This window comes from Canis lupus, chromosome 10 (genome assembly GCF_048164855.1).
Source record: "Canis lupus baileyi chromosome 10, mCanLup2.hap1, whole genome shotgun sequence".
Classification (NCBI taxonomy): Eukaryota; Metazoa; Chordata; class Mammalia; order Carnivora; family Canidae; genus Canis; species Canis lupus.
The window spans coordinates 55,844,755-55,871,932 of record NC_132847.1 but is presented as its reverse complement, the minus strand read 5'-3'; the positions used below and the strand labels follow the sequence as shown (position 1 = coordinate 55,871,932).

General features: G+C 43.7%; 2 protein-coding genes and 1 long non-coding RNA gene across 18 annotated transcripts in view; 1 reads left to right on the top strand and 2 right to left on the bottom strand.

Annotated features, from left to right (window-relative positions):
* Positions 1 to 812: 812 nt before the first annotated feature.
* Positions 813 to 16,445, bottom strand: TRMT10B (tRNA methyltransferase 10B). 7 transcript variants are annotated; one of them, XM_072842000.1, is made up of 10 exons: positions 15,949 to 15,998; positions 15,760 to 15,842; positions 9,203 to 9,405; positions 8,640 to 8,748; positions 7,910 to 8,034; positions 5,677 to 5,829; positions 4,434 to 4,512; positions 3,699 to 3,766; positions 1,862 to 1,985; positions 813 to 1,305 (listed from the first exon to the last, which is right to left on the bottom strand). In XM_072842000.1, the coding sequence occupies exons 1-10, from the start codon at positions 15,957 to 15,959 to the stop codon at positions 1,199 to 1,201; spliced, it is 1,062 nt and encodes a 353-aa protein (XP_072698101.1). In that variant the 5' UTR covers positions 15,960 to 15,998; the 3' UTR covers positions 813 to 1,198. The 7 variants fall into 7 exon arrangements, with proteins under 7 accessions (XP_072698101.1, XP_072698104.1, XP_072698105.1 ...); XM_072842003.1 differs by lacking the exons at positions 15,760 to 15,842; positions 15,949 to 15,998 and adding an exon at positions 16,298 to 16,445; XM_072842004.1 differs by lacking the exons at positions 15,760 to 15,842; positions 15,949 to 15,998 and adding an exon at positions 16,311 to 16,348.
* LOC140641702 (uncharacterized) lies at positions 16,316 to 22,874 on the top strand. The gene is made up of 2 exons (XR_012038293.1): positions 16,316 to 16,561; positions 20,214 to 22,874. It is a non-coding gene; the product is annotated as an uncharacterized lncRNA (long non-coding RNA).
* Positions 20,759 to 27,178, bottom strand: part of FRMPD1 (FERM and PDZ domain containing 1) — a 150,991-nt gene continuing 144,571 nt past the window's right edge. For all 10 annotated transcript variants that reach the window (XM_072841972.1, XM_072841974.1, XM_072841973.1 and 7 more), the window contains 2 exons: positions 26,155 to 26,961; positions 20,759 to 23,268 (listed from right to left, as the gene is read on the bottom strand). In XM_072841972.1, the coding sequence (XP_072698073.1) occupies positions 20,888 to 23,268; positions 26,155 to 26,961 (3,188 nt within the window). In that variant the 3' untranslated portion in view covers positions 20,759 to 20,887. The remainder of the gene's footprint in view (positions 23,269 to 26,154; positions 26,962 to 27,178) is intronic.

Below are 27,178 nucleotides of genomic sequence, written 5' to 3'. Positions count from 1 at the left end.
TAAGCCTTTAGAGGTGAAAATGAAGCCTGGCAGATGATTCAGGTCAGTGTTCTGGGGTCAGAGACCTCCCTGAGAGTATGAGATATCCTTGAAGCCTAGCCATAGGAGGGCCCTTTTGGATGACAAAGATTATAGAACTCGTTTAATATGGTGCTAAAGACCAAGGAGCATTATATATTCCCAAAGATGTTTCCTGAAGATTGGCTGTTTTTAAGAAAAGGACACTGATACAATTTATAAGGTGATCATAGCTCCTTAAGAATTAAATTCTGATGGGGAAGGGACAGAGCGGAGGAGTAACGTTTTGGTTCTTTTGAGATCTAGAATACATTTTCTGAATTTGCTAACAACTTAGCTTACAAGTTTACTAACCCAAACTGGTCAGAGTAACTGAAGCAACTGTACATAACTAAGATATGAGAGAAGGGATCACTGAGATTTATGTAATGAGAGGTGATCCAACATGCTTGCGTCAGAAGCAATGTACTTTCTGGTTATTTTTACGTTAGACTTAAATACTGTGGTTTTGCTTTTCAGTTTGACCCGTTAGTTACAAATATATAAGAAGAATCTAGTTTGTACAAAGCTCAGAAGGGATACAAAGATACTCTCACAAAGTGTCCTATTAGGAGGCTACTTTAGGAAGAAAGCCTCCACTCCCACACTCAGAGCAGGGGAGACACGGTAGGAGCCAAAGGTGGGAATGAAGTGCTACAGGGACTTAAAGCAGGGCTAGGTTAGGACAGGTCAATCCTGTGAAACATGTCAAGCATATTACTGAGTTGAGGAAAATGAGCAGCATCAGAGGAGGCTAGAGAAAGTGCTACAACTTTATGATGACAGTTGAGTGAAAAACTTGATGTAACAATTATTTAAGCTATCTCTAAAGAGTAGATATTTCACAAATAGGTATATAGAAAATGAATTAATACATCCAAAGCCATATAGTTTAGGGCTAATTCCTTGTTATGTAAACTTTTTACTTAGTCAATATATATCTGGGCTCTTCCCATGAGCCAGGCACTATGGGAGATAGAAAAGAGCATAAAATATGGTCCCTGTTATTAGTAATTTATATTCTAGGTAAGAACCAGGATGTCAAGGTAAAGGCAAGTGTGTGCCATCGCCAGCCTCTGCTCTGCTTCTCTGTCAAAGCACCTCCAGCAGCTTTGCCTCCTGCAGCTCCTTAGGCTGTCCATCATTCCACTGAGTTCTGAAGAACGTAGCCTTTCCTGGAAGAAACTCCTTTCTTCAGTGCTTCAGGCCAGTTTTGAGTCTCAAAGTATGTGGACAGGATATCAAATACTGTTAGAAGGGTAAAAAGAAAACAGTGACCACACTGAGGAAAAAGAATTAGTAAAGGACTAATGAGGAAAAGGGTGTTCTGGAATATTTCATTCAACAAAACTACGCTGCAGCACACATGGACCCAACTGCCCACAGGGACCTCAGCCTACACAGATACGAACCTTTACCGACAGTGCTGCAACACTGAGAGGAAAATAGTACAATGGGAACACCAAGGGGGACCCCTGATGTGGCTGAGAGGGGGCAAGCAGGGGCCGAGACGCTCCTAGGCTGAATTCTAAAGGACAAATGGGAATTCACTGTCGAATGATGGGTTGAATACAGGGCATTTTAGGCCAAGGGAAAAATTTCAACTACCATTAACATAGTTGGGATCTAGGAAGAAAATGAAAAATGCCTCTGAGAGGCCACAATACCCGTCATCAAGTGTATGCAATAAAATCTGAGCACATCAGTCAGTCAGGGTTGCTTCAAGGGCCATTTATACTTCAACACAACGCAAAGAAGTAGCACCAGAAATAACACATGTCAAGTGTAGGCCATTCAGCAGTACCTTGATTGATGGCCAATATCTCTGAATGATAGTTTTTCCCATTCTGGCATCTGACCATGTATTCCTGGATTGGCAAGCGGGCTGTCTTGACAGAATGTTCTTGGGCTTTTTGAAATGTCACCTTCTGTAAATCACAGTTAAATATTTTCCTTTTAAAAATGACAAAGATTGTCATTGTAATATGTATAACAAGCTGAAAAACCCCATTTACCACCACTCCAATTTCCATCTCTAATCGTTAATTACATGAAAAGTGTATTAAAAATCAGCAGCCTGGGCAGCCCGGGTGGCTTAGTGGTTAAGCGCCGCCTTCAGCCCAGAGAGTGATCCTGGAGACCTGGGATCGAGTCGCACATCAGGCTCCCAGCATGGAGCCTGCTTCTCCCTCAGCCTGTGTTTCAGCCTTTCTCTCTCTCTCTCTCTCTCTCTCTCTGTCTCTCATGAATGAATAAATAAAATCTTTAAAAAAATATCAGTAGCCTATGGCAGAGTGGAAGGAACTGCAGATAATGCAGAATATTATTCCATGTGAGAAATGGCTTGTGCAGCAAACATCTCACTTCCTTGGGAGTCATCTATCCACTAGTTGCTACTTACAATCAAAAAGGAAATAAAGAGAGGCCTATCTGCAGCCACAATCTGTATCCAAAAGTTCAAGAAGTCTAATCAATCAGAACACTCCTGACCCTAACTCAGTAAGATGCAGTTCTGGATATCTGGAGTTTTTAGCCCATTGCCATTGGGCAACAGCAAATTAGAGAAAAGAGAGAGGATTCAAGTCAGATACACCATGGACAACAAGACAGCATTAAGGCATGAGAGCACACAGCCCAATTAAAAAGGCTCTGAAAACTGCAGAAAAGAGTCATAAGAACCCAACAACCCCCCCCCATCTGAGGCCATTTAGGATCGGAGTACAGTAACTAATATCCCTTTAAAGATGTCCCTGAGTCATGAACTGAAGTTTAAATTCTATTTGCTATCTTGTAAGAAGCTCTGGAAAGATCATCTACCTACTTAAAATTTGAGGATTAAAGAGAAAGGTTTAGATTACTGGGATAATTAACATCCTTGGGTTGGGAAGGGGCCTCAATAGTTAACCATTCCACTCTAAACATTCCTTCCAATCTTGGTGTATCCTCTATGGCCTCCCTCCTAAGTGGGCTCTGTCCTCAAATGGACAATCCTTGTCAAAGGGAGTTCCATGCATCCTGGGGAAACCTCTAATTTTGACAGTACAAATTAAAAGGAAATTCTTGATAGCCAAATTTTCAGTTTTCTCTGAGCTTTTCACTCATTTGTCCTAATTCCATCCCCTCAGGGCCACACACCAAGCAAGTAAAATGGCTCTTCCACAAGAAGGCCATTCCAATAAAATTCCAATTCAAAAGAAATCTGGACTGTCCTACTGATGTTGAGATTATAAAATAAGTCTTATGTCAGCAGAAAAGATGGCCTAAGAAGGAGCAATCTCCTCTCCCACAAAGAACAAATAGCTGGTAAGAATGCTGAGTCAATATTTCATTGGTCAATATCCTATCAGAATTACCCTTGCCGAACTAAAAAGAGGAGAGAAGAAAGGAGCTCAACAATGGCTATTTATCTAATTACCAAACATTCCCATTCCAGTTCCCAACTGGGCTGTCAGGTCAGGATTGCTAATGCTGATGAGGACAGGGAGCTTCACAAGTAGAAGGGTCAACCTAGGCAGGATAGGTTCTTTCTTCCTAGTCTTGAGTTTTCAGGCCTTTTGCATAAGGTTATGATAGGGCAGCTGCCTCTGAAAGTAAGCCCCACTTTTCAAAATACAGTTGTTAGGTCTGAAATGTACATTTACCTTCTGAATGCTTTCGTCCACAAGTCCACCAAGGATGTAAACTTTGTTTAGATCAATATCTTCAAGAGCTAATGAAAAAATGAAGGCCATTGAGATCAAATCGGTTTTATAATTTCTAAATCCAAAGAAAGTAAAAGCAAAGAATTATTAATGATTAAAAGTAGAAATTTAATGAAATAGAAAACCAAAAGGTAACAGATTTGTTAATTCTCTGAAAAGACAAAGCTTTGGCATATCTGATCAAGAAAAAAAGGTAGTTGATTCAAATCAACATGAGGACCCAGAAAAGAGACAAAATTAAAATAACAGAGGAATGTGAAATAATTAGAAAAGAAAACTAAGATCAACTTGATACCAATAAATTTGAAAATTATGTGAATTAGTCAATTTTCTGGAAAAAAAATATGTGTTTAACATTGACCCAAGAAGGGCCAAGGAAGGGAGCTGACTGGGGAAACTGGGAAAGATTACCAGGTAGCTCACAAGGTCCAGCCAAGGCTGAAGACCCAAATCTATACAGCTGTGCATACATTGTAGGAAACATGGAAAGCATAGTGATGTATCCATCCATAAGACATGTGCAATTAATATTCATTCCTTTTTCTTTCCTTTTTTTTTTTTTTTTTTTTTTTTTTGATAACGCCTTGGATGGCTTTAACAAGTTCTGACACAGAGAATAGTCAAACAAGGGCTAAGAACAAAGTGCTACATGAATCCATGCAGTCAAGTACATACCGTGTTCTGAGTCAGGAGTCAGGTACACAAGGGTTTCCAGAGGAAATAAACTAAAGCAGTCTTCCTCTGTTATGTCTAGCTGAAAAATGTAAATAATCCAATGTAGTGTGAACTAGGTTAAGATGCAGCCCACACTGCAGCAACTAGTTACCAGGCATCTATCTATTCTGCTGGGTATGGCCCCTATGTGTATCAAGGAGATACATGTCTGACAATCTGTTGTCAGAAGGTGCTCAGCTGGGGAGGGGAAGCAGAAAGGACACTCAATCCTACAAAATGAGACAAAGCAACAAGAGGCCCTAACAGATGTACAGGAAGGCTGTCCCAGGATGATAGATGAGGGAGTGACAATACCAGGGATGACCTTCTACTGAAGGGAAGGCTGGAACTTGGTTTCTGAGAAGAGGTGAGATTGATACATACAAAAGGAAGAAGCACTGAACGTGGGGAGAGTCACGGAGGAAAGGCATGAAGACGGGGAAGCAAGGGAACTCTGCAGCCCTAAGTGTGGGCCTGTCGCAGCCCTAAGAGTGGGCCTGATGGGCTCACATAAAAGAATCATAAAACACTTGTAGAGAAGAAAAGCTGGAAATGGTTGTATTATAGAACAGACTGTTAAGACGGTAACAGTGACCACAACTAACAGTGTAGGACCATACAGGATACTTTGCACGCTCACTGCCTCTGTGAACCTCCCTGGGAAAGTTCACACAGTCCAGTCCCAGCTATATAACACAAACACATAGGACATATTCAGTGGCACATCTTAGGAAGTGATCTGGACTACTGAGTGCATTACAATCACTACATTCATTAGACCCTAGGGAAAGATGTAAAAAGTAACTGAGTATTCCCTAAAACTCCTCTTGAATCCACATTACTTCCACAGGGATTTTCTCTTCCCCCACAACTCCTGTTCCCTAATTCTGTACTACTATAACCAAGAAAGGAGTCATGGCATTTTCCCCAATCATTCCTGGAGCATACAGGCTACCATACAATATGCAAGATACAAAATACAGTCCTAGAGACTGGTAATATTCAATCACCAATGCAGTGGAAGGCTGAAAGTTTAGAAATATAAGAACTGATAAGAGGTTCTAACATTTTTTAGATTGCAATAGTGAAAACAAATATTTCACACGTTTTTATATCAAAATATAAAAAAGTTTTAAAAATGTACTATTAGCACACAACCTACTTTTCAAATGACACTTCAAATAAGACATAAAATGAGGCTTACCAGGTAACTAGAAAATCCATCATTCATCCTCAAACACTCTTCATAGAGGGAACTGTCTGTTGTGAATCCAGTGAGGTAGATCCAAAATGGCCTGTCAGCTTTTTTATTTGAACCATACAACCTTCGGATCTGTCCAGCCAGTCTACTTAATTCCTTCAAAGAAATGCCGATGACTTAGCTTGGAAACATGCCCACTCTTTCTAAATTCATTATCAAGAAATGGTTACTCAGTAAGTTCACTGAATGCTACTCTGGGAAATCTCATAAACTAGAAGGGCTCCTTTTTTTTTTTGTTGCAGACAGAGGTGCGATTAGGGTGGATTTTTTTTTTAACTTTTTTTTTTTTTTTTAACTTATGATAGTCACAGAGAGAGAGAGAGAGAGGCAGAGACATAGGCAGAGGGAGAAGCAGGCTCCATGCACTGGGAGCCCGATGTGGGATTCAATCCTGGGTCTCCAGGATCGCACCCTGGGCCTCCAGGATCACGCCCTGGGCCAAAGGCAGGCGCCAAACCGCTGCGCCACCCAGGGATCACAGAAGGGCTCCTTTTACTCTAGGAGCTAGTATGTATATGTGGGCCTGCATGTTACACCCCACCGAACTTGCCTTAGAGATCAAAGTTAAGGTAATGACACTAGCCCAAAAATAGTCGGTTAATGCAAAGACTGAGCATTCTCCCTCCTTCTGGACCTGTTGTTATATATCTAATATATGATATATGGAATTGTTCTTCTAGCTCCTATCTAAAATTTTACCATATACTATTTACTATTTACTTTAACAAGGTCAGAATACTATACATTTTCTAATACTCCATCAGATAAACTTGGCAGCTTCTCCGTAACTCTGGAAGATTTACTAGGGTTGGAAGTTTTAACTTTCCCTCCTGATTCAGAGACAACACCCTTAAGAAAGGTAGTTAAACAATCTGGCATGATTTGGTTCAAAAGAAAAAACACTTAAAAAAAAAAAAAGATTTTATTTATTTACTCATGAGAGACACACAGAGAGAGAGAGAGAGAGAATGGCAGAGACACAGGCAGAGGGAGAAGCAGGCTCCATGCAGGGAGCCCGACGCAGGACTCATCCTGGGTCTCTAGGATCACGCCCTAGACTGAAGGCGGTGCCAAATTGCTGAGCCACCCAGGCTGCCCAAGAAAAAACACTTTGGGTTTTATTTAATCTGATACCTCAATTACTATAAACAGTAGAAAATTCTTGGTTGACCTTTTCAGAGGGCTATACTTAGAGGTTCCATGTAAGAACCCCAGATCTTCAGTCTTTCTAATTTCTCTGAAAAACATGCAAACACCAGCACATACAACAAGAGATGTTGACAAACAGAAAAATATGTTTTGTGGTGGAAGGCCTAAAATGAAGGCCCACCACTGTGTGTTGATTAGACATCTGGTGAAACCAGGTGGGCCCTGAAAAACTCAACTGAAAGTTCTCCCAATTCTGCTCCCTTCAATAAGGTGCCCTAGCTAAAGAGTTGTTTCTATCAAAGGGACCAGGCATAGTTCCTGCTTATCTGTGAGGAGTGAGTTTCAATTCCCTGCTAGCCTAGGAACTTTTCCCAGCAAATCAATCACATCTTCCTGTAGGAACCAAGGGGGTACCCCAGGCTCATGACACTACAAAGCCTGCCTCCCACAGCCCCTGGTTGTTCCATCTGTTCCTGAGTGTAACCCTCTATGGCCCTACATGGCATGCAGTGTCATCCTTTCCCTGGGCTGAGTACAGGTGACTAATAAACTGCTATCACTCTTATCTGTCCAATGTCAAGTGTGTTTTTTTTTTCAGTCTAGGGTGGAATCTCTCCTTCACAATAGGGTGAATGGAAAACCATTAAAACACATACATTGTAGGAAGACCTTCCACCAGGGCATGTCCTCACAACATGCAACCAGGCAAGTATTTCTCTTCCCAGTAGAAAGCCAGATTTCATCTCTGGTGAACTGAACACAAAAGGCCCCATCTAGACTAGGGACACCATGAACACAGAGGCAACAGTGTACAGCTCAGAAAAGAAGATAAGATAAAACTTTGCAAACTAAACTAGAAGTTATCTATTCTCTTTCTGATTCAAAACAACAGCCATCTTGGAACTGAGTGGCTTAATGCATAAAAAACTAAACACTTTTGCTGGTTTACTATGGAATTATAGAAGCTGGAACTGGTCATTGACCTCCCTCAGGTGAGCAGGAATTCAGAGTTTAATGGATGTCCTACCTTCTTAGACATGTGGTTGGTCATACTCAGATCAATACAGAGTCTTGGTCCTGAGTGTTTGGCTTCCAAAAGTCTCTCCTTCGTTAAGGATCTCAGAAAACGTTTGCTGTGCTGGGGGCAGATGCCTAGAGTGAAATTATCAGAAAGGAATAAAAGTGGGAAAATAAAGAAATACATTCAGTAAGAAAGAAATATTCCCAGCCAACTGAGTACTTTTTGCATACAAAGAGAAACCTGAAACTCAGGCAATGTATTTGTTCATTTGGGTACAGCAGAGTGGGGAGGAGTGTGGGCTCTGGAGCACATTGCCAGGTGTAAATCAGAGTTCAATCCATTCATTTATTACTAGATGATCTTGGGCATGTTATTTAATTTTTGAGCCTCAGTCAGTTTACCTACAAAATGGAGATAATAAAAGCATTACCCTTAGGGTAATGCATGTAAAAATCTCAGCAATGAGCCCAGCACAAGGCACTGGGTAAACATTAGCTGCTGATTTTGTCATTCCTTCTGCTTCTGAGCTCATAAACACATAGGTGCACTAGATTTGTGAAAGGCAACCTAAATTCTGCTTTGATACTTTATTTCCCAACAAAATAGAAAGGTTCTACCTCCAAGATGTTTTTTACTTAAAAACAATATTCCCACTCTCCCAGGAACATGCAGATACCAGTTTGCTAAGACATAAATATGATTACACCAGCAATTTGATGTATTGATGTATTGTTACCTGAATTTTCTACACGATTGGCCTTTCTTCTTTCTTTTTCTTGCTTTCTTTTGCTCTTCTTTGCTGCAACTATCTTTTCCCAGTGTCTCTGTTTTCTTTGGACATTTTTCTTATGTTATCCAGAAAACAAAATTGAGAACTTTGTAAGCATTGACATGGAAAATGAATATTCAAAAGTTACTTAATTATTTTTTTTAAATCAGATTTAAAGTTAGGAGAGAAAAAAAGATATTAGAAAAAGATTGGATTATGTTCAGAGAAAGCAGAACCCCAGAAAAAGAGATGTGATGTGTCCAAAGTAAATGTATTAGGGACAGGGCCTAAAGCAGACTTTAGATTTCCTGATCCTTCCAAGGTGTATCAAAAATTCCCCTTGAGCTTTATTTACTCTTCTTATGAAGCAAGTGGAACTGAAACCTTAAACCAGTTAGCAGGAAATTCATCCAATTTTGGAATATGCCAAACTCACTCCTAGTCTGTTACTAGTACCTACCCTTATACAAGGGGACTCTGGGACATAGGATCATCCCAAAGCCAATGGCCAGGCAACTCGCTGCACTTACTGAGCACCACGTTGCACTGCCTGTGGGCAGCGTCTCAACCTCCCGATGCTCACATTCCACATCGATCTGTAGAAGCTGGAAGCTTTCAGAGATGCTATCTTCACCTGTGTCCTCTAGGATGACTTCTTGTTCCTGCAGCAAGTGTGAGTCTGTTTTCTGAGCACTCCCTTCCAATTTCCAGTCCATGTGCTTAGTCTTCTGTCCTTCTCACCCAGGTGGGAAAAAGGCATAATTATGTGAGATGTTACATTATTTCACTTACAGAGGTATCAAAGAGTGTTACTGTGTTGCTGAAGGAGTAAAAGTGTGGAAAATATTAACACAGATGTTTCAAACAAAAGCATCTGTGTCTTCCAGAGAAATGAGTCAGCACAGAAATGTTTTAGTACTAAGGACTGAATCCACTTCTTAGAAGACAAACAAAACTGACACCTCCAAGCAATCAACGATTATTCACTGCTGCAGTGGCACAGGTAATCCAGTCATTTATTGTGCTCTTCAAAATCCATGTAGTAGTTGAGGGCGGGACAGAAATAGCAAAAGCCACCTCCTCCATTATGTTTCAGTTTATATTCAAAACTATTCCTTTAGCAAACATTTACTGAGTATCTACTATATGCAAAGTCCAGTACTAGAAATATCCTAGGAGAATAAGAGCTAGCCAAAAAATGGTAATGAGTTTCCTGAAACCAACCAAGAATCCTTCTGGGTTGCTGGTGATGTTTCACAATTTGTTTTTCCAAACTATCTATTCCCTCTCCCAACTCAGTTAAGTATCACTGCAGCTGAAAGCCACGGTCATCATTGAGAATATTAATATCCATCAGAAGTGCTGAGGTAGGAAAATATGGAGAACCACTGCTATGGCACACTTAACCAATGCCATAATTTCAAAGTGCTGTTCAAAATCCCTGGGAATGTTGTACATAAAAAAAAATGGCTCCCATCTATAGCTAAGTGTCACAAGGAATGATATGTCCATTGCTTCTGGCTGCTCCTCTGAGTCCAGTGTGCTACCATCATCTTTGGAAAAGTATTATCTCTGCAAACGTAAATCTATGTAATATGATTCATGCATATAATTTTTTTAAGAAGCCCTATTTATAATGAAAGGTAATGATCCTCACTCCAACCCCTCTCACCTCTAGGGGCAACTTGTTAACCAAGTGTTTTTAGTTCATTTGATAACAGACTCCTTAACATGAAATCCTATGCTCTCCATTTCTTCTTAAATCATCACCTTTGAATTATATCAACTCCCTATGAAACACTTAAATTCAAATCACCTGGGCAGCCTGGGTGGCTCAGCGGTTTAGCGCTGCCTTCAGCCCAGGACATGATCCTGGAGACCCTGGATCGGGTCCCGCGTCGGGCTCCCTGCATGGAGCCTGCTTCTCTCTCTGCCTGTGTCTCTGCCTCTCTCTCTCTCTGTGTCTCATGAATAAATAAATACAATCTTTAAAAATAAAAAATTCAAATCACCTCTTAATTTTTCTGTTACACCAACCTTTAAAAATTTTTTTGAGGTATAATTTAGATACAGTAAAATGCAAAGATTTTAAGGGTACAGCTCAGGAATGTGTGTGAGGGAGAAATATACCAGTTCAATGAATTTTTGATAAAAGCATAAGGCCTGTGTTACTCACACCCTCAAGATATGGAACATTTCTATCACTCTAGAAAGTTCCTTTCCTTCTGCACTTTCCAAGTCAATCTCCATCCCATTCCCACAACCACACAAAAGCAACCATTGTTTTTTTTTCTATAACTATAGATTAACTGTGCCTATTATAAAACATCATATAAATGGATTCAACCAGTGATATTGACAGTTTCCCCCTCAACATGTTTTTGAGATTCATACATGTTGCTTCATGTATTAAGTTTATTCCTTTTAATTGATTAGTGGAATTCCATTCTATGACCGAATCACAATTGGTTTATTCTCCTGTTGATGGATATTTGAGATTTTTCCAGTTTGGGACTCTTATGAATAAAGCTGCTATGAACATTCTCTTACAAGTGTTTTTGTAGATGTATGTTTTCATATCTGTTGGCTAAGTACTTAACAGCAGAGTTGAGGGGCATAGGACAGTTGCCTATTTAACTCACAAAAGACTGCCAAAAGTTTCTCAAAGTAACTGTACCATTTTACAGTGCTGTCAGCAATGAAGGAGACTCCCAGATGCTCTGCATCATCACCAACATTTGCTGTTGATAGATTTCTTTTTTTTTTATTGTTTTTTTTTGTTGATAGATTTCTTAATCTTAGCTATTCTTTTTTTTTTTTAATTTTTTATTTATTTATGATAGTCACACACACACAGAGAGAGAGGCAGAGACATAGGCAGAGGGAGAAGCAGGCTCCATGCACCGGGAGCCTGATGTGGGATTTGATCCCGGGTCTCCAGGATCGCGCCCTGGGCCAAAGGCAGGCGCCAAACCGCTGCGCCACCCAGGGATCCCTTAGCTATTCTTATGTAGTGGAACCGAGTTGTGTTTTAATTTGCATTTTTTTGACTGTTAATGATATTGAGCACTTTTTCAGGCAATTTATTGGTCATTCATAATATATCTTTGTAAGATTTCTGACCAAGTCTTTTGCTCATTTTAAAATTATCTTTTTATTAATGAGCTGTGGAAGTTAATCATATTTCTAGACACTAGTCCTTTTTCAGATATGTGTATTTGAGAATATTTTCTCCCCATCTGTGGCCTGCCTATTCATTTTCCTAACATTGCTCTTTGTTGACCAGAAATTAAAAATTTTAATCAAGTCTAATTGATCATTCTTTTTCTTTTATAGTTAATGCTTTCTGTGTCCTTTAAGAAATCGTTGCCTACCCTAAAAGCACAAAGATATCCTATGTTGCTTTCTAGAAGCTTTATAATTTTAGCTTTTACATTTAGGCCTATAATCCATCTCAAATTCATTTCTCTCAAGGATAACAGTCTTGTCCTGCCTATTGTCCAATGCCTGAAAGCAGTCTCTTCATATAACCTGTCTAATTTCACAGCTTTTTTTCAATTATAGGAAGGTAAGTCTAATACCATACCTCTGTCATGATAATTACCAGAAGATATTTTTACTATGTTTAATAAGAATATCTTTAAACTTCTCATTCAACAATCTCAGGGTTAGGCTCTGAACAAAAACACCCTTATGTTTCCCTTCCTCTCTCTTCCTCCTTCAATGTTCCAATTTTGGTAAGCGGAAACTTTAATTTTACATGTTCAAGACAGGTTCTACATTGTGTTGTGTCATCATTTTTAATCCTTTTGAGCTTTGTCTATCCCCTTGGTTGTTTCTAAGTTTTGTAAACCAATAAATTGCATGTACATTAACTGTATAAATATTACCCCTTACAGAGCCGAATAGTGTCTATTTTGTTTTCTAATGTTTTTTTGTATTTATTTTATTTGAGAGAGAGCTCAGGAGCACATGTACACATGCAGCTTACATGCAGGGGGAGGGGCAGAGTGAGAGGTAGAGATTTTCCACTGAGCTCAGAGCCTGACTGAAGGATCAGAGCTTGATCTCACCACCCTGAGATCATGACCTGAACCAAAACCAGACTTGGACACTTCACCGACAGTCATCTAGATGCCCCTGTTCTCTAATGTTTTGACTGCAGTTCCTGTTCCTAGCAATCATTTCTAGTGTAGAGCTCATTTTTTCTTGTACTCCATCAAATGCTCAAAATCAGGCCAAATATTAGTTTTGTTTTTCATTTAGACATCACAAGTTATTGTAGTGGAAACAGCAGTCTTAGGATTTAGCCATGCTTCTCAGCTTCCTACATGTGAGTAGTGGGGTAATAGCTAAAACACTTAACTCTTTGTCACCGATTCTATGAGATGGGATAACACTACATGCCAGGACTGGTGCAAGAACTACACATTCATTTACCTGACATGGAACAACTATACATGAAATACAGGCTGTTCAAACCCCAATTGGTGTTATTCTATTAGTTTTTCTAAAAAGGTAAGCTTCTGAGAAGTTTTGGGTTTTCATCACATATCATGTGAACAACATATGACCACCAGATATATTCCTGAAGATGGCCAAGTAAATTACATTCTAGATTTTCAAAACTAAAGATTAGAAATTTGCGTTCATTTTCTTGTATAAGCTAACGTTTACTTTTGCTTAGAAATCCTTTAATACTCAGTACAAATTTTAATGTATTTAGTTATACCATTGACTGCATCACTATGAATTTATGGCATACATAACATTTAGTACTGCATATTATTTCTAGAGAAATGTGGAAAATACCAAGTATTCTTAGACATTTCCAAAGTGCTGCAGTGTTCACATATGAACAGCGATGTTGATTATAAATACCTTTTTTAAGAAAAGACAGCCAGACCTGTTATGACCATTCCTTTAGATGACTGGACAAATCTTATTTGGACAAATCATCAGAGTCATCATCTGCATTCTACATTTAGGCATTCAAAAAAAGGACAAATGAAAACTTTAGGATAAACTGGTCCAATACCTAACAACCTCATTGTTATCAAGGTGAGAAAACACATCAATTTGTTAAATGAATGCCAGTTTGTTAACAGCCAAGTGCTTTCCCTTCTCTGAACTCCACAGCATCTTGTATCTTTATCTGTTTATCCATTCATTCAGTCAATAAATATTCATTGAGCTCCTCCTCTTTGCCAGAGCCTTTTGGGGAATGGCTGGTAGGCAATGGATGTAGATAGCTCATTCAAAAAGTCTGGCTTGGAAGGAGAAAAGAGAGCCGTGTTGGAGTAGCTGGAGGGGCTGTAGAGTTTTCCACTGTTGTTTAGAAAACTGGAAAGTCTATGCTCATGTTTTCTCTCCCACCAAACTGAATTCCTTTGCAGGAGGGACTGTGTACTTATATTTACATAAACACTAACAACTCACAGTACAGAACCTTGCAAACAGCAGTGTTTGAATAAATGTTGTTAAACGAAACTGCATTTTACCATTACCATCCCCATTTCCTCCTTCCTATTCCCCTCCTTGTATCTCAGACCTCTTCAACTTCCTATAGTCCCTAAGGATGTTTCTCAGGAAACTGGGATACAGCAATATTGAAAATCCAGGGATCCCTGGGTGGCGCAGCGGTTTGGCGCCTGCCTTTGGCCCAGGGCGCGATCCTGGAGACCCAGGATCGAATCCCACGTCGGGCTCCCTGCATGGAGCCTGCTTCTCCCTCTGCCTGTGTCTCTGCCTCTCTCTCTCTCTCTCTCTCTGTGACTATCATGAATAAATAAATAAAATCTTTAAAAAAAAAAAAAAAAGAAAAGAAAATCCAATGAAGGCAATTCCAATCACTACCGGAAGAGTCTGCAATATAGCAGATTGGGCAGGGACCACATCTTCTTCATCTTTGTATCTTTAGAGGCCAGCACAAGGTCTGGCACAAAATGGAAGCTCAGTAAATATTAACTAGAAGCTTGCTACCTATTGATCCTCAGAAAACAAATGTGAAATTGGACATCACAGATATCATCTGTGTGAGATGTTATCTATGGCCAGTTTTAGCATTTCATTTTTTCATTAAAAAGTGTTTTCTGGGGTCACCTGGGCAGCTCAGTGGTTGAACGTCTGTCTTTGGCTCAGGGCGTGATCCTGGGGTCCCGGATTGAGTCCTGCATAGGCCTCCCTGTGAGGAGCCTGCTTCCCCCCCTGCCTATGTCTCTGTCCCTCATGAATAAATAAATACAATCTTTAAAAAAAAAAAAAAAGGTGTTTTCTGGCGTCGCCTGGGGGAATCAGTCGGTTGAGCATCCGACTCTTGATTTCAGCTCAGGTCATGGTCTTAGGGTCATGGGATTGGGCCCCGTGTCAGGCGTGGCATTCCACTTGGAGTCTACTGGAGATTCTCTTCCTCTGCCCCTCTCCCATGCTCTCGCTCTTTCTTTCTCTAAAACAAATAAATAAATCTTACAAAAAAGAAAAAAGATGTTTTCTGAGCCTCTGTTACAGTCCAGTACTGAGTATTGGAGTTTCTCAATTAGTTACTAATCCTGTAACAGTTAATAAGCACCCAACATAACAGTGCATGCTGAGGATTTGAGAATGATGTCCATTCTGCCTTCACAGGGCTCCAATTATCTGACTCAGCCTTGCATCATGGATGGTCTGTTTCCCCACTACATTATAAGCTCTTCCAGGGAAGAGACGATAAAGAATTCAGGTGCACACACTCAGTGACCAGTACTGAGCCTTGCAGAATGAAAAGCATCATCTTAAATGTTTGATAATTATGTTACCCTTCTGCTCACAATTATGCAGTGTTTTCCATTTCACTTATATACATAACTGAAATCCTTACAATGGCCTATACTGATCATTAAGGTCTGCCTCCCCACCCCCCCCCCCGCCCCCAATCAAGTGTCCTCTGCACTTTCTGGTCTAATTGCTGCTCCTAACATACCAAGGATAGTCTCACCTCAGGGCTGTGCACTTGCTCTCATTTCTACCTCCAGTGCTCTTCCCCTAGATAACTATATGACTACCTGCCTCATTTTATTCTGATTTTCATTATCTGACATGTTTTACTTACTTTTTATCTGAATTTCTCCATGTCTATCATGTAAGCAGATGTTCTGTTTGCCTTGTCCACTACCCTGTATGCCTACAAAAAGGCTTGGTACATAACAGACGCTCAATAAATACTTGCTGACTTGATCAATTCCCCACCCCACTCCCCATCTCTGAGTTGGCCACAGATCTTTCCTCACCCAAGTCCCACCTGATGAGCATATCCCTGGACGCTAAGTGATGGGCCAGCCTCTGTTTGCACGCTTTTCTCATTTTCTAAAATTTAGTTCACGGAAGCTGGCTCCAGTCCTCTGGCACCTTCAGCACTAGAGCACCCAGACCCCCGACCCGAGAGTACCCCACCTGTGGGCCCCGCCTCTCCTACAGGCTGCTAGTGTGAGGGGAGGCGGCAAGGGAAAGCACCAAGAAGGTGGAGGACACGAGGCCACAAGACTGTCGAGAGGACCTTCCCGGTGACTGTGCCGCCCACGCACGAGGTGGCAGTCCCAAACCAGACCCCTCCAGCCCCAGGCCCGCCCCGCAACGAGCCCCTGGCGTACCTGAACCCCTCACCTCACGCAGCCTCCGCGGCGCACGTCAAGCCCCGCCTCCGGCCTCACTTCCGGTTCCTGCCCCCTCTCCGAATGGCATTCTGGTAGTTGTAGTTCTCACCCTGGCATCTAGCTCCAGTCCACCAGTCCACCCGCGCTGACACTAGGGTGTTGCCTATGGTTTACGCAGATATTGATTGCCTCGCCTGTCTGAGCCTGTTTCCCGGCTGTGAGATGGAGATTACAATCCCAGCCGCTCGCAGACCTCACAGGGTAGCGGCAGTAACCAGGGGTTTTGAGGGCTGTCAAGAACTGGGCAATTGGGAAAGTGGGCTGCAACCAGTCTTTTTTTTTTTTTTTTTTTAAGATTTTATTTGATTCACGAGAGACACATAGAGGCAGAGACACAGGCAGAGAGAGAAGCAGGCTCCCTCTGGAGAGCCGGATGCTGGACTCAATCCCAGGACCCTCCTTTCACACCCTGAGCCAAAGGCAGATGCTCAACCAGATGTTCCCTGAAACCACTTCCCCCCCCCCCCTTTTTTTTTTTGAAACCAGTCTTGAGTCACCTTTCATTTCAAGCCTGGGGGCCTTGCCCTCCCCTGGGCTCCTCTACAAGCCACAGAACCCACCAGCTGACACAGCCTTCCCTGAGTACACAGCGGCCCTTACCACCACCTGGCTGTTCAGGCAGAGAACAGAAATATCCCGGTTTGGGGCCTTAACTAATGAGTCTAGCCTCTGGCCATTCTCCCTTACTCAATTCACCTCAGAGATCCATGGGGAAAGTGAGGCTCAGAGACATGAAGAGACTTGTCCAAGCCTTGGTCTGATAAAAATTATCAGCCACTCTTCACTCTTCCCCTTATTCCCAGGGGTCTCACCCTTTCAGAGAGACCCTAGCATGAATGAGCTGGAAATATCTCCTGCCAAAGATACTACAGCCCTGTTGGATTCCTCCTTGACCCCACACTGTTTCCCTCTCTGGACTTTCTTCCCACAGCTCCTCCAACACCTCCACCCTGTCCCTAAGCCTTCAGTTCATCCTTTATTGGCTACTACAGCAATTTTATTTTTTTTTTATTTTTTTAAGATTTTATTTATTTATTTATGAGAGACACACAGAGAGAGAGAGGGGCGGGGGGTGGGGAGGGCAGAGACAGGCAGAGGGAGAAGCAGGCTCCATGCAGGGAGCCTGACGCGGAACTTGATTCCGGATCTCAAGGATCAGGCCCTGGGCTGAAGGTAGCGCTAAACCGCTGAGCCACCTGGGCTGCCCCTACAGCAATTTTTAAATGCTAAAAGTAAACATTCTTTATCTCCCAGAAGGGTTTTCCTAAAACCCAGCTATAACACCTCTTCTCTGCTCAGAAGCTGGTCCTGGATTTCACTCAGCTGGGCTTGGGAAGTGGCTCAGATGGTCTTCAGTGGCTCCCATCACACCTACTGGTCCCTGCACTTTGCACTCCCTGCCACTGCTCTTGTATCTCTTCTTGCCCCTTCCACCCTTCACCGCCACCCCCCAAATCCCACCACGCAGTGGACATCTGTTTTCCAGATGATTGTGTCTCCTCTGTTCCAAATCCTAGTGGCTTCCCACTGTACTTGGATATAAAGTCTAACTTTCCCAAAGCCTTCCTGGACTGGTTCCTGACTGCTCCACCAATCTCATCTATCACTCTTCCTCTGGCTTGCTGTGGTCCAGTCACACCTGGCTTCTTGAAATGCTTCAAGTATACCAAAGATTTGCACGTACTGTTCCCTTTCCTCTCACTTTTTCTATGGCTGGCTCCTTCTTGTCCTTTAGGCTTCAGCTTAAACCTTCCATCTTCAGAGAGGTCTTCACTGATCACCCAGGTAAGATTGGCTCATCCTATCAACATCTTGGCACTCTTTGTTTCTGTATATCACCTGTCAGTAATCTTTTTTTTTTCCTGTGTCTTTCCTACTAATTTTAAGTTCCTGAGGGAACATCTATCATGTTGATGGTTTGGTTCCCAATGTCACTGCATGGTTTGATGATAGAATCACCAAATGAGTGATTTTTCTCCTTTCTTAACACATCCCAAACTTACCCTCCTATCTGCCAAGTCCAGGACAGGATACTCAGTAGCTACTCCATAAATACTTCTTGACATAGTAGTTCTCATTAATGCTGCCTCCTACAGGAAGACTTCCACAATCACTACTCTGTCCACAACTCCAAAATGACTTCTCTTCTTTGAGCTCTCACAGCATCTTATATGTCCTCTTTCATTGTCCTGAGCCGACAGTGCCTTATATTATAGGTCTCTACCTTTACATGTCATCCTATCTCTTAGACTAGGAGCTCTTGAAGACAGGATTCTCATCCAATTATTTACATCTGTAATCCTGCATCAGGCATCACCTGTGATGGGTGTAACAAATGTTTTTATAAAGAAATAGATCAGCCAATGTGATGGTGAGTGGGAAAAGGATAGAGAAGTGCAAATGTCTGCTAGTTTCTTAGTCATTAAACACGACTCTTGCACTGCATCACATTCTACGTATTTCATCTAGGGGCCTATGTATCTCAAAGTGCTAAACAGGACCACCCCCACCCCACCCTTCATTTTAGCCTCTCAACAATGAGGGATTTCCCAGAACTTCTGGAACTTAGTACTCCTCAGGGGAACTGCAGAGTAAACTACCAACTCCATACAGTAGCAACCCAAGAAAGTTAATGGATTTGAGGGGAGAGCAAGTGAAGAAAGACAGAAATAAACATTTGAGTACCTATGCCAGAGGCTTCACAGTCTTCCTGCCTTCATGATTATTTCTCACAATAACACTGAATGTGTATTACATAACGATCTCTAGTTCAGGATATTGTCCCATTGATAAGAAAATGTATTCAATGTATCTAAATAAGGCATCTGGCACACTGTAGGCCCTCATTAAATGAGACTAGTAATAGTTCCTTTTGTCCATTGGAGAAACTGAGGCCCAGAGCAGTGCCTATAATAACACTATCAGGATTCAAGCCTTGGTTGAGTTGAAGTCCTGAGCTCTTTAACTTGTGAACCTATAAATCATGTCCATGTAAATAAGTTGCATAGCTTTTCAGAGCTTTCTGCTGGTAAAAGTGTTCAAGTCCTGTTTAATTAACATCATACAATTTTTATTATTTCAGTGTACTATTGTTCCTATTTTTCATGGCCACAAAGTCACTTCAAATCTATGTTCAAGGGCCTTATTTAAATGTTATTCAAAATATTGTGTGAAAAGAAATAGGCCTCTAAGAAAATTCATCTTTTCCTGGCACGAGTACTGGTTAACTGGTTAGTTAACAAGTAACTGGTAACAAGGGGTGAGAAGAGCATCTTCTCTTCTCCTAAAATATTGCTTTCCTCTGATTCCCAAGATCTTAGGTACTTAGGTACTCATTCTGCTCCCTGCTTTTTCTGGGTGAAGGAGAGGAATTAGGGGGCCAGTGCAGACCACAACTGATCAGGAGTACCAGAAGGACAAAGGGACCCCTTAAATGAACCTTAGTAGCCCAATGTGAGCATCTCGGCCAGAATTGGCCTCGACAGAGAAGCCAGGGTAAAAAGACATCCCAAGGGTATCTTGAAATCAGTTTTCCCGGGGTCTGAAAACAAAATGTAAGAAATGGTATCATACTGGTTGAAGCATCCGTAAAGTTTGGGAGTTATTATTAACTTTTACTATTTGCTAGATTATTTACCATATTTCTACCATACAAAGCAGGAACTATTAATATTTAAAGAGAAAACCAAAGCATAGAGGGGTTAAGTAGCTTGTCCAACATCCCACTAAAATTAACTGAGATTAACTGGCTCAACTGAGATTAGTGAGAAAGGTACTAAATATATTTCTTTTGCTCTAATATTACTCTTAAAAAGGCAAATCTAATTCTGGGCTTTAATGTTTGCCGTTTTAGATATTTACAACAACAACAAAAAAAAGGGTGCAGTATTCAGATGTGGCGTCAATTTCAGAAGAAGCATGGAGCACACACTCCTGGAAGTGGGTCACCGTGCAACTAAGGAACTTACTGCCACCTAGTGGCAGCCTATACGTGTCCTGGGAAGGCGGCCAAGAATACCTGGCCAACAAGCCAAACCTTATGAAAGTAGAATCTATCAAATGTCACATGTATTCACTCCTATCTGTGTGAGTTATTGCCAAATCAGTGTCATATGAGAAGTCAAGACCATTTTTTCAGTGACCGCCACCTTCCTCCCTCATTCCTGTCATCTTGGGATGGTTTGTGAATTCCTCTTGCTTCCTTCCACACCCCCAGTATAAGCTCCTGGTAGGGCATAGTTTACTGATGGCAATCTATTGATCTGTACTCCCCGGGGGGTCTGTGAGCATCCTGACCAGGGGCAAGGACTTGTCTTATGCAGTGTATCCAGTGACTGTTTGTTGAATGACCATGAGTGAATGCTTTGGACTCCAACTTATTATCATCACTCTGTATGATTCAGGCCAGGATGAAGCAGCAGTTTATTTTAATATTCTAGTAAACATTTTGGAGGGGTGGGCAGAGGAATGGAGGGGCTTTTCAGGAAAGTGTCCAGGGCAGGGTAGGGGCCTGGGCAAGCAGCCTGCTCACAGGGCAGCGGATGCCCGGAACTTCTGCGTCAAACAAAACACGGCAGCAGTGAGGGCTGTGCACCGACGGGCCAAGAGTTTCACACTCAGATCGTGGTAGCCTCTCTCACAGGTCAGCTTAGCAGCCTCTACAAACTGATGGTAGGCGTACACCACATCCCTCAGGTTCCCTGCTGCTTCCCTGTGCCGACTGGAGCAGCGGCTGCAGTCTGTGAACTGGAAGCACAGGCCGGCCAGCTGGACCAGGTGCTGGAAGGTGTCCCGCACGGCCCCCTGCATCTCTTCAGGGGACTGGTCCATTCTGATCACATGTTGACAGCTCGACAGGAGTTTCTGGGAACCCATGCAGAGGCGGCTCCGGCTTTCTGAAAAGTGCCAGGTGCACTTCTCCGGGGGATGTTTGTTCCCATTCCCCCAGGAAGCTTCTAAAATATCTTGTAATTCCAGTAAGCTCTCTCTGAGTTGGATGAAGCCCTCTGGGGTGCTGGCAGGGGCAGCTTTCAGCTGTCTCAGAGCCCTGGAGCAGTACTCTGGCCAGATGTGGCTCTTCCTCGGCAGGGGCTCGGCACTGCAGCTGTGGGTCCGGGCAGGCCTCCAGGGTAGGGCCAGCCGGCTTCCTGCAGAGGGTGGTGAGGTGAGGGGGGCTGTGGGGTGTGCTTCCAAGTCCCTGTCTTCTTCCTCTGTCTCTGGCTGCAGGCCACGGAAGCACGTGGCATAGGAGAACTGGCAGCTGCACTGCTCCATCCCAATCCTAGGGGCCACTGTTTCATTCGCACCCACAAACCCCAAAGATGTGGCCATCCTGAGACCGGCAGAAACTTTAGGATGGCTTTCTGGGGCAAAGCACAGGAAAGATTTCTCAGCAGGAAGGCAGATGCTAGGGCTTTTGCCTTTGCTTTCTGACAGTGAACAATGATTTGAGCCTTCTAAGTGGGGCTCCTTTTGGGGACACGCTAGTGGCTTTGGCAGAGAAGGACCTGGATTAAAACAGATCTGCTGCGTAGTGTCCCTAGAGGCTGTATCTTTCCCTATCATATGGTTAAGTGGCTCTGCCTTGACCTCCTCCAGAGGGAAAGCTGATGGAATGGTCTGGTCCCCAAACAAGAAATCAGGGTCTAAATCCAGCTCTTCCAAGAGTTTTTGCTCTTGGGCCTGGCAGGTTTGGCTTGGGGTTTCTCTGCTCTGTCCTTTGGGGTCTGTGGGGGAATGTGGCAGGATCTGCTCAGTTCCTGTTACAGGAGACTTCAAGGAGAGGGAGGCTATTATTGCACCAGCTGGAGCGATGACACCAGTCTGTAGCACAGCATTCGACAGGTCACCCCTGGAGTCACCTGAATCTTTCCAAGATTCATCATGAAATAAATCAGTGCCATTTTTGTTTGTAACTTCTCCATCATGTACCAGAGATAGCTGTCCTTGTTGCTCCTCCTCTGAAGGGAAAGAAGCCATCTTCTCTTCTGAATATATTCCATATTCACCACTTCTAGGCCTGAGTGGAGGAGACAACAAAGGCTCTGTGCATTTGGGGGCAGTTTCTTGCATAGGATTTGTAAACAAAGATCCTGATCTTGTTTCAAACTGGACTCCTCCCAGCTCTAGTGTGTCTGCTTGAGAGGCATTATGCGGCCCTGGGCTGATGGCCTGGCAGCCTCTATCTGGGTTGGGGTCAGTACTGGAGAGGGAGGAAGTGCTGTCCCCAAGCTCTAGGGTGAGTTCTTTGGGGGCACTGCCATCTGAGTGTTGAAATGGAGACAAGGTTTGGGAAGGCTCTGCCCGAGAATTATCTGGGCCAGATGAACCTGGGTTGGAACAGTGAGGGGTACTCGCTGGGGAACTGGCAACAGTGGCAGTCAGGGGGGCATCCCCAGAACTCTCTTTATGGTTGGGGTCAATACGGAGGCGAATGGCAGAAATAGAAGACACTCGAGAGTCAATGACTGACTTGGTTTCCATGGTCTCAGGCTCCATCTCCATGACCCGGGAGGCTGGGTTTTTGCTCTTGGGCTTCCTCAAGGGACCCAGCAGTCCCAGGGCCTTCGTCTCCAGGAGGCCGGGCTCACTGTGCATGTCCTGCAGAGAGGATACAGTTGGGGAGGGTGCACCGAGGGCTAGATAGGGCTCCCTGTTGTAGTAGCACACGTCGTCCACACTCTCCAGCGAGGCTGATGGCACCAGAGGAAATGAAACTTGACAGGTGTAGTCAGTCTGTAGGAAAGACCTTCTTTTTCTCAGTGTCTTAGCATACTTCTTCACACCTCCCCTTCTGCTTGGTTCTCTTCCATCTGGCCCAGGATTCAGGCCGTCCTCAAGGGTGCAAGTGCTAACCTTATTCTGTGAGTTTGTGGCACTGGGTTCTGCAGCAGAAACAGCTCTGGGCCCTGAGAATCAAGAAAGGAAAAGTATATGAAAAGCAGAAAAACAAAGATTTACAGAGCTTGGACCCAGGGCTCAGAGTTGCCTGGGTTCAAATCCTGGCTGGGCTGGGTAACCCTAGGTATGCTAAATCTTGACCTCCTCAATTTGCTCATCTAAAAGATAGGGATGATGATTGTAGGAGATAGTTTTTGATTCTTGATTGTCCACAATAATTTTATTGTCTTTTGGTCACAGCATCCCAATGTTTTTTCAGGGAATGAAATCTCACCAATGGTTACAGTCTGTTGGAACTCTTCATGACTATACCCTATTCACAATAAGCCAGGTAGCCAAATTTATTATCTAGAAAGTCCGCCACAAATTTCCTAGAACTTCACACTTGAACACATAGATTTAAAATAATAAGGGGTGCCTGGGTGGCATAATTGGTTAAGCCTCTGACTCTTGGGGATCCCTGGGTGGCGCAGTGGTTTGGCGCCTGCCTTTGGCCCAGGGCGCGATCCTGGAGACCCGGGATCGAATCCCACATCGGGCTCCCGGTGCATGGAGCCTGCTTCTCCCTCTGCCTATGTCTCTGCCTCTCTCTCTCTCTCTCTGTGTGTGTGACTATCATAAAAAAATAAAAATTAAAAAAAAAGCATCTGACTCTTGGTTTCTGGTTCAGGTTGCAATCTTGGGGTGGTGAGATTAAGCTCCGCATCAGGCTCTCTCTCTGTAGAGTAAATAAATCTTTAAACAAATAAAATAATAATAAAAGTAGAGCACATCTTTTGCAGCCACATTACCCTGATAACATGGTGGGGAATCCTGTCACCTAGTCTCCAGGCCTGGTTATTGCCTGTGTCTAAACCAGCCCTTCACCTTTGCTGGCAATTCTATAAGCTCTCTGACATCTTTTTAACATGTCATGTCTCCAGGCACCTGGGTGGCTCAGTCAGTTAGGTGTTTGACTCTTGGTTTCAGCTTGGGCCATGATCTTGAGGTCATGGGATCAAGCTCCATGCTCAGCTCAGAGTCTGCTTGTCCCTCTCCCTCTGTTCCTCCTCCTGCTTATGTGCTCTCTCTCTCAAATACATAAATAAAATCTTTTTTTTTAGATTTTTAATTTATTTATTCATTAGAGACACACACACACACACAGAGAGAGAGAGAGAGAGAGAGAGAGAGGCAGAGACAAAGGCAGAGGGAGAAGCAGGCTCCTTGCAGGGAGCCTGACATGGGACTCGATCCCCGGACCCCAGGATCACGCCCTGGGCTGAAGGCAGGCACTAAACCACTGAGCCACCCAGGGATCCCTCCCCATAAATAAAATCTTTTTAAAAAAAGTGTCACTACTCAGTTGTGGATGTGAGGGATTTTGTGCATACCAGGATGGATGTTTCTGAGTGAAGAAGCACTTTGTAAAGAAGTCCAGGTAATCACCCAGAGGAATCAGGTTCATATCCCAGCCCTTGAGAATCTGAGGGTTCTTATACTCAGATCAGTTGTTTCCAATCTGGCTGCACCTCATTTAAAACCTTATCAAGTCCTAGGTTCTTTGGAGAACAGTGCAAATCTGCTCCTAAGTTTCTCCTTTTCTAGGGGAATGGTCAATTAATGAACTCAGTAGATGGCGGAGAAGTCATTCCTTCATTTAGCAAAATTGCCAGGCGCTATGTGCTGGTGACACAGGGCTGAGCATGAAACACACAGTTCCTACACTCCAAGGAACTCTTAATTTTTAAGTCAGGAAGAGAAACATCAACACACAAATCACACAAATAAATAGACAATTATAGGCAGTGCTAAGTGCTAGGTGGGAAGCCCTCAGGGTGAGCTATGAAACATAGCCCTAGTCTTGGTGGTCTGGTTAGTTTTTCAGGGGGGAAGTGAATTTCCAGGTGGGGCCTGATAGATGGATGGGAAATTAGCAGCCAAAGATCATGGTGAGGAGTGTTTTCTGAGGAAAGAGCAGCATGTGCAAAGGCCAGAAATGGGAAAGAGCTTGGCACTTTTCAAGAACAGCAAGGAGGTCTGTGTGGTAGGTACACAGAAAGAGGGCTTAGGAGGGCAGAGAGAGAGAGAGAGAGAGAAAGAGGTCATGTCATAGAGGGTCTTGAGTGGCCTTATAGGGGCTGCTCAGGAGCAGCTGGCCTCTCTCCACCAGCTACAGGAAACTGTTGGAGGGCAGGGAACAACAGGGAAGGGCTGAGACAGAAATAAAAGGGCGGCAGCTTCCCCAGCTTCTGCTGGGTCACCATCAATGTCTGTGTGTTTATTTCCAATTGTTTTTCTTTAGCATGCAGTGTGTGTGAGTGTGTGTGTGTGTGCACGTGCACGTGCATATCTAGGTGTCCTGCAAGGATCTCAAGTCAACTCAGGAAGTCACTCTACATGGAAAGACATCTCACACTCCTTGTGGAGGAAAGGATGAGGAGCCAGAAAGAAACAGGACCAACAGATCCCCTGCCTTTTCTTCTGATTCTCTTAAGGGGCCACCAATGGCCTATTGGGTTCTCCTTGCATTAAAGTCTCATTTAATGTAGAATCAGGGTTGATAATGATGCAGCCACTTGCCTCTGCTGAGCACTGATCTCAAACCCTTTTCTATTAAATTCTGTCCAGCTCACAAGGCCCAGCCCATTTGTAACCTCTTCTGGGAAGCCTTTCCTGATTCCCACTCTTGAATTAGTGCCTCTCATCTCCACTCACCTATAGTTCTCTTAACCTCCCTTGTAGCCCTGACTTAAAGTTGTGACACTTAATATTTGGTCCACTGAGCCCAGATGGGCCTTCTCAAATAAGGACCCTGCTTTACCCATGTGTTTTTGCTTCGAGCTTGGTCCCTGCCCCTGCTGGGTGTTCAGGAGCTGTCAGCTGAGGCTACAGACCTGCTGGGGAGGGCTCACCTGAGAGGGTGTCTGGGGGTGTGAGCTTGTCAGCAGCATCATAGTATTCCTCATCTGAGCTACCGTCCTCAAAGGCCAGTGGCAGATGCGGGGCCAGGGCTTCCAGAGCAGAGCTGGGTTGGGCCTCAGTCCAGCCCTTCTGACCCCAGGCTGGCAGGCCCCTGCCCTGCCGGGAAGCTGTGCTCTCTGAGCTGTTGCTCAGGTGGCTGGCCAGGGAGACACTGGAGCACAGGCTATAGTAGTCGGTTCGGCTGCCCTCATATAGCCTAGGGTCCAGCCTGACTGCACTTGGTTCTGGTCCCCAGCTGAAAGTCTCAGGAGTGGGGCTCTCAGAAAACTCAGTCTTCTGGCATGGATGATTGGCTCTCTGAGCCAAGTCCAGGAGACACAGGAAGCCATTGGTTTCAATCCTGCTTCTCTCCTCTTGGCTGCTGGAACCAAGAGTCTCTGGGAAGCCTGGTGAGTTAGAGTGGAAGAAGCCAGACCTGCTAGAAGAGCAAGTGTCCAAGTCATCCTCTTCCAGGGCATCCATAGACTCACTGGAGCCACTGGTCCTACAGCCTCGGCTCTCAGTGTTGGCAGAGTCAGAAGCCTCGGACTCAGCACTGTCTGTCATGCTGCTGGCCCCGGAGGTGCTCGGGCCCCTCCTGGCCATCTCAGGCATGGGGCTGTCCCCAGGAGGCTGCTCCTCTTTTACGAGCGGTCTGCAGGGGCCCAGCTTCAGCACGTGTCCGTCAGAGAGAGGCTCCAGCACGCAGTCCACTTCAGAGGACTCCTCTGAGTCACTGCATGCCCTGGATTCATAGCCTGTAATGCAAGGGACACCAGGGGTTATAAGACAGCATTCTGGGACCAACAGAGGCTCATGTCCTCCCACCCTTTACTCTCTCTGCCCTCCCATCTCCAGGGTGGCCAGCCCAGATCACACTGTACTGGCTGACACAGGACTCTTGGGATTCCAGAGTCCACATTCTCCCTGCACATCAGGGCTACTTTCCCACATCAACCGAATTGCATAATGGAG

What these genes read in the sequence shown, in the direction of transcription:
- TRMT10B (XM_072842001.1), bottom strand. Translation starts at nt 10,585, where the DNA reads ATGCAGGGAGCCCGACGCGGGACCCGATCCAGGGTCTCCAGGATCATG. An exon ending in GACTCCTGACTCAGAACACG is followed by an intron (nt 3,767 to 4,433) that starts GTATGTACTTGA and finishes TTTTTTCATTAG; the next exon opens with CTCTTGAAGATATTGATCTA. An exon ending in TGGACGAAAGCATTCAGAAG is followed by an intron (nt 1,986 to 3,698) that starts GTAAATGTACAT and finishes TGTGATTTACAG; the next exon opens with AAGGTGACATTTCAAAAAGC.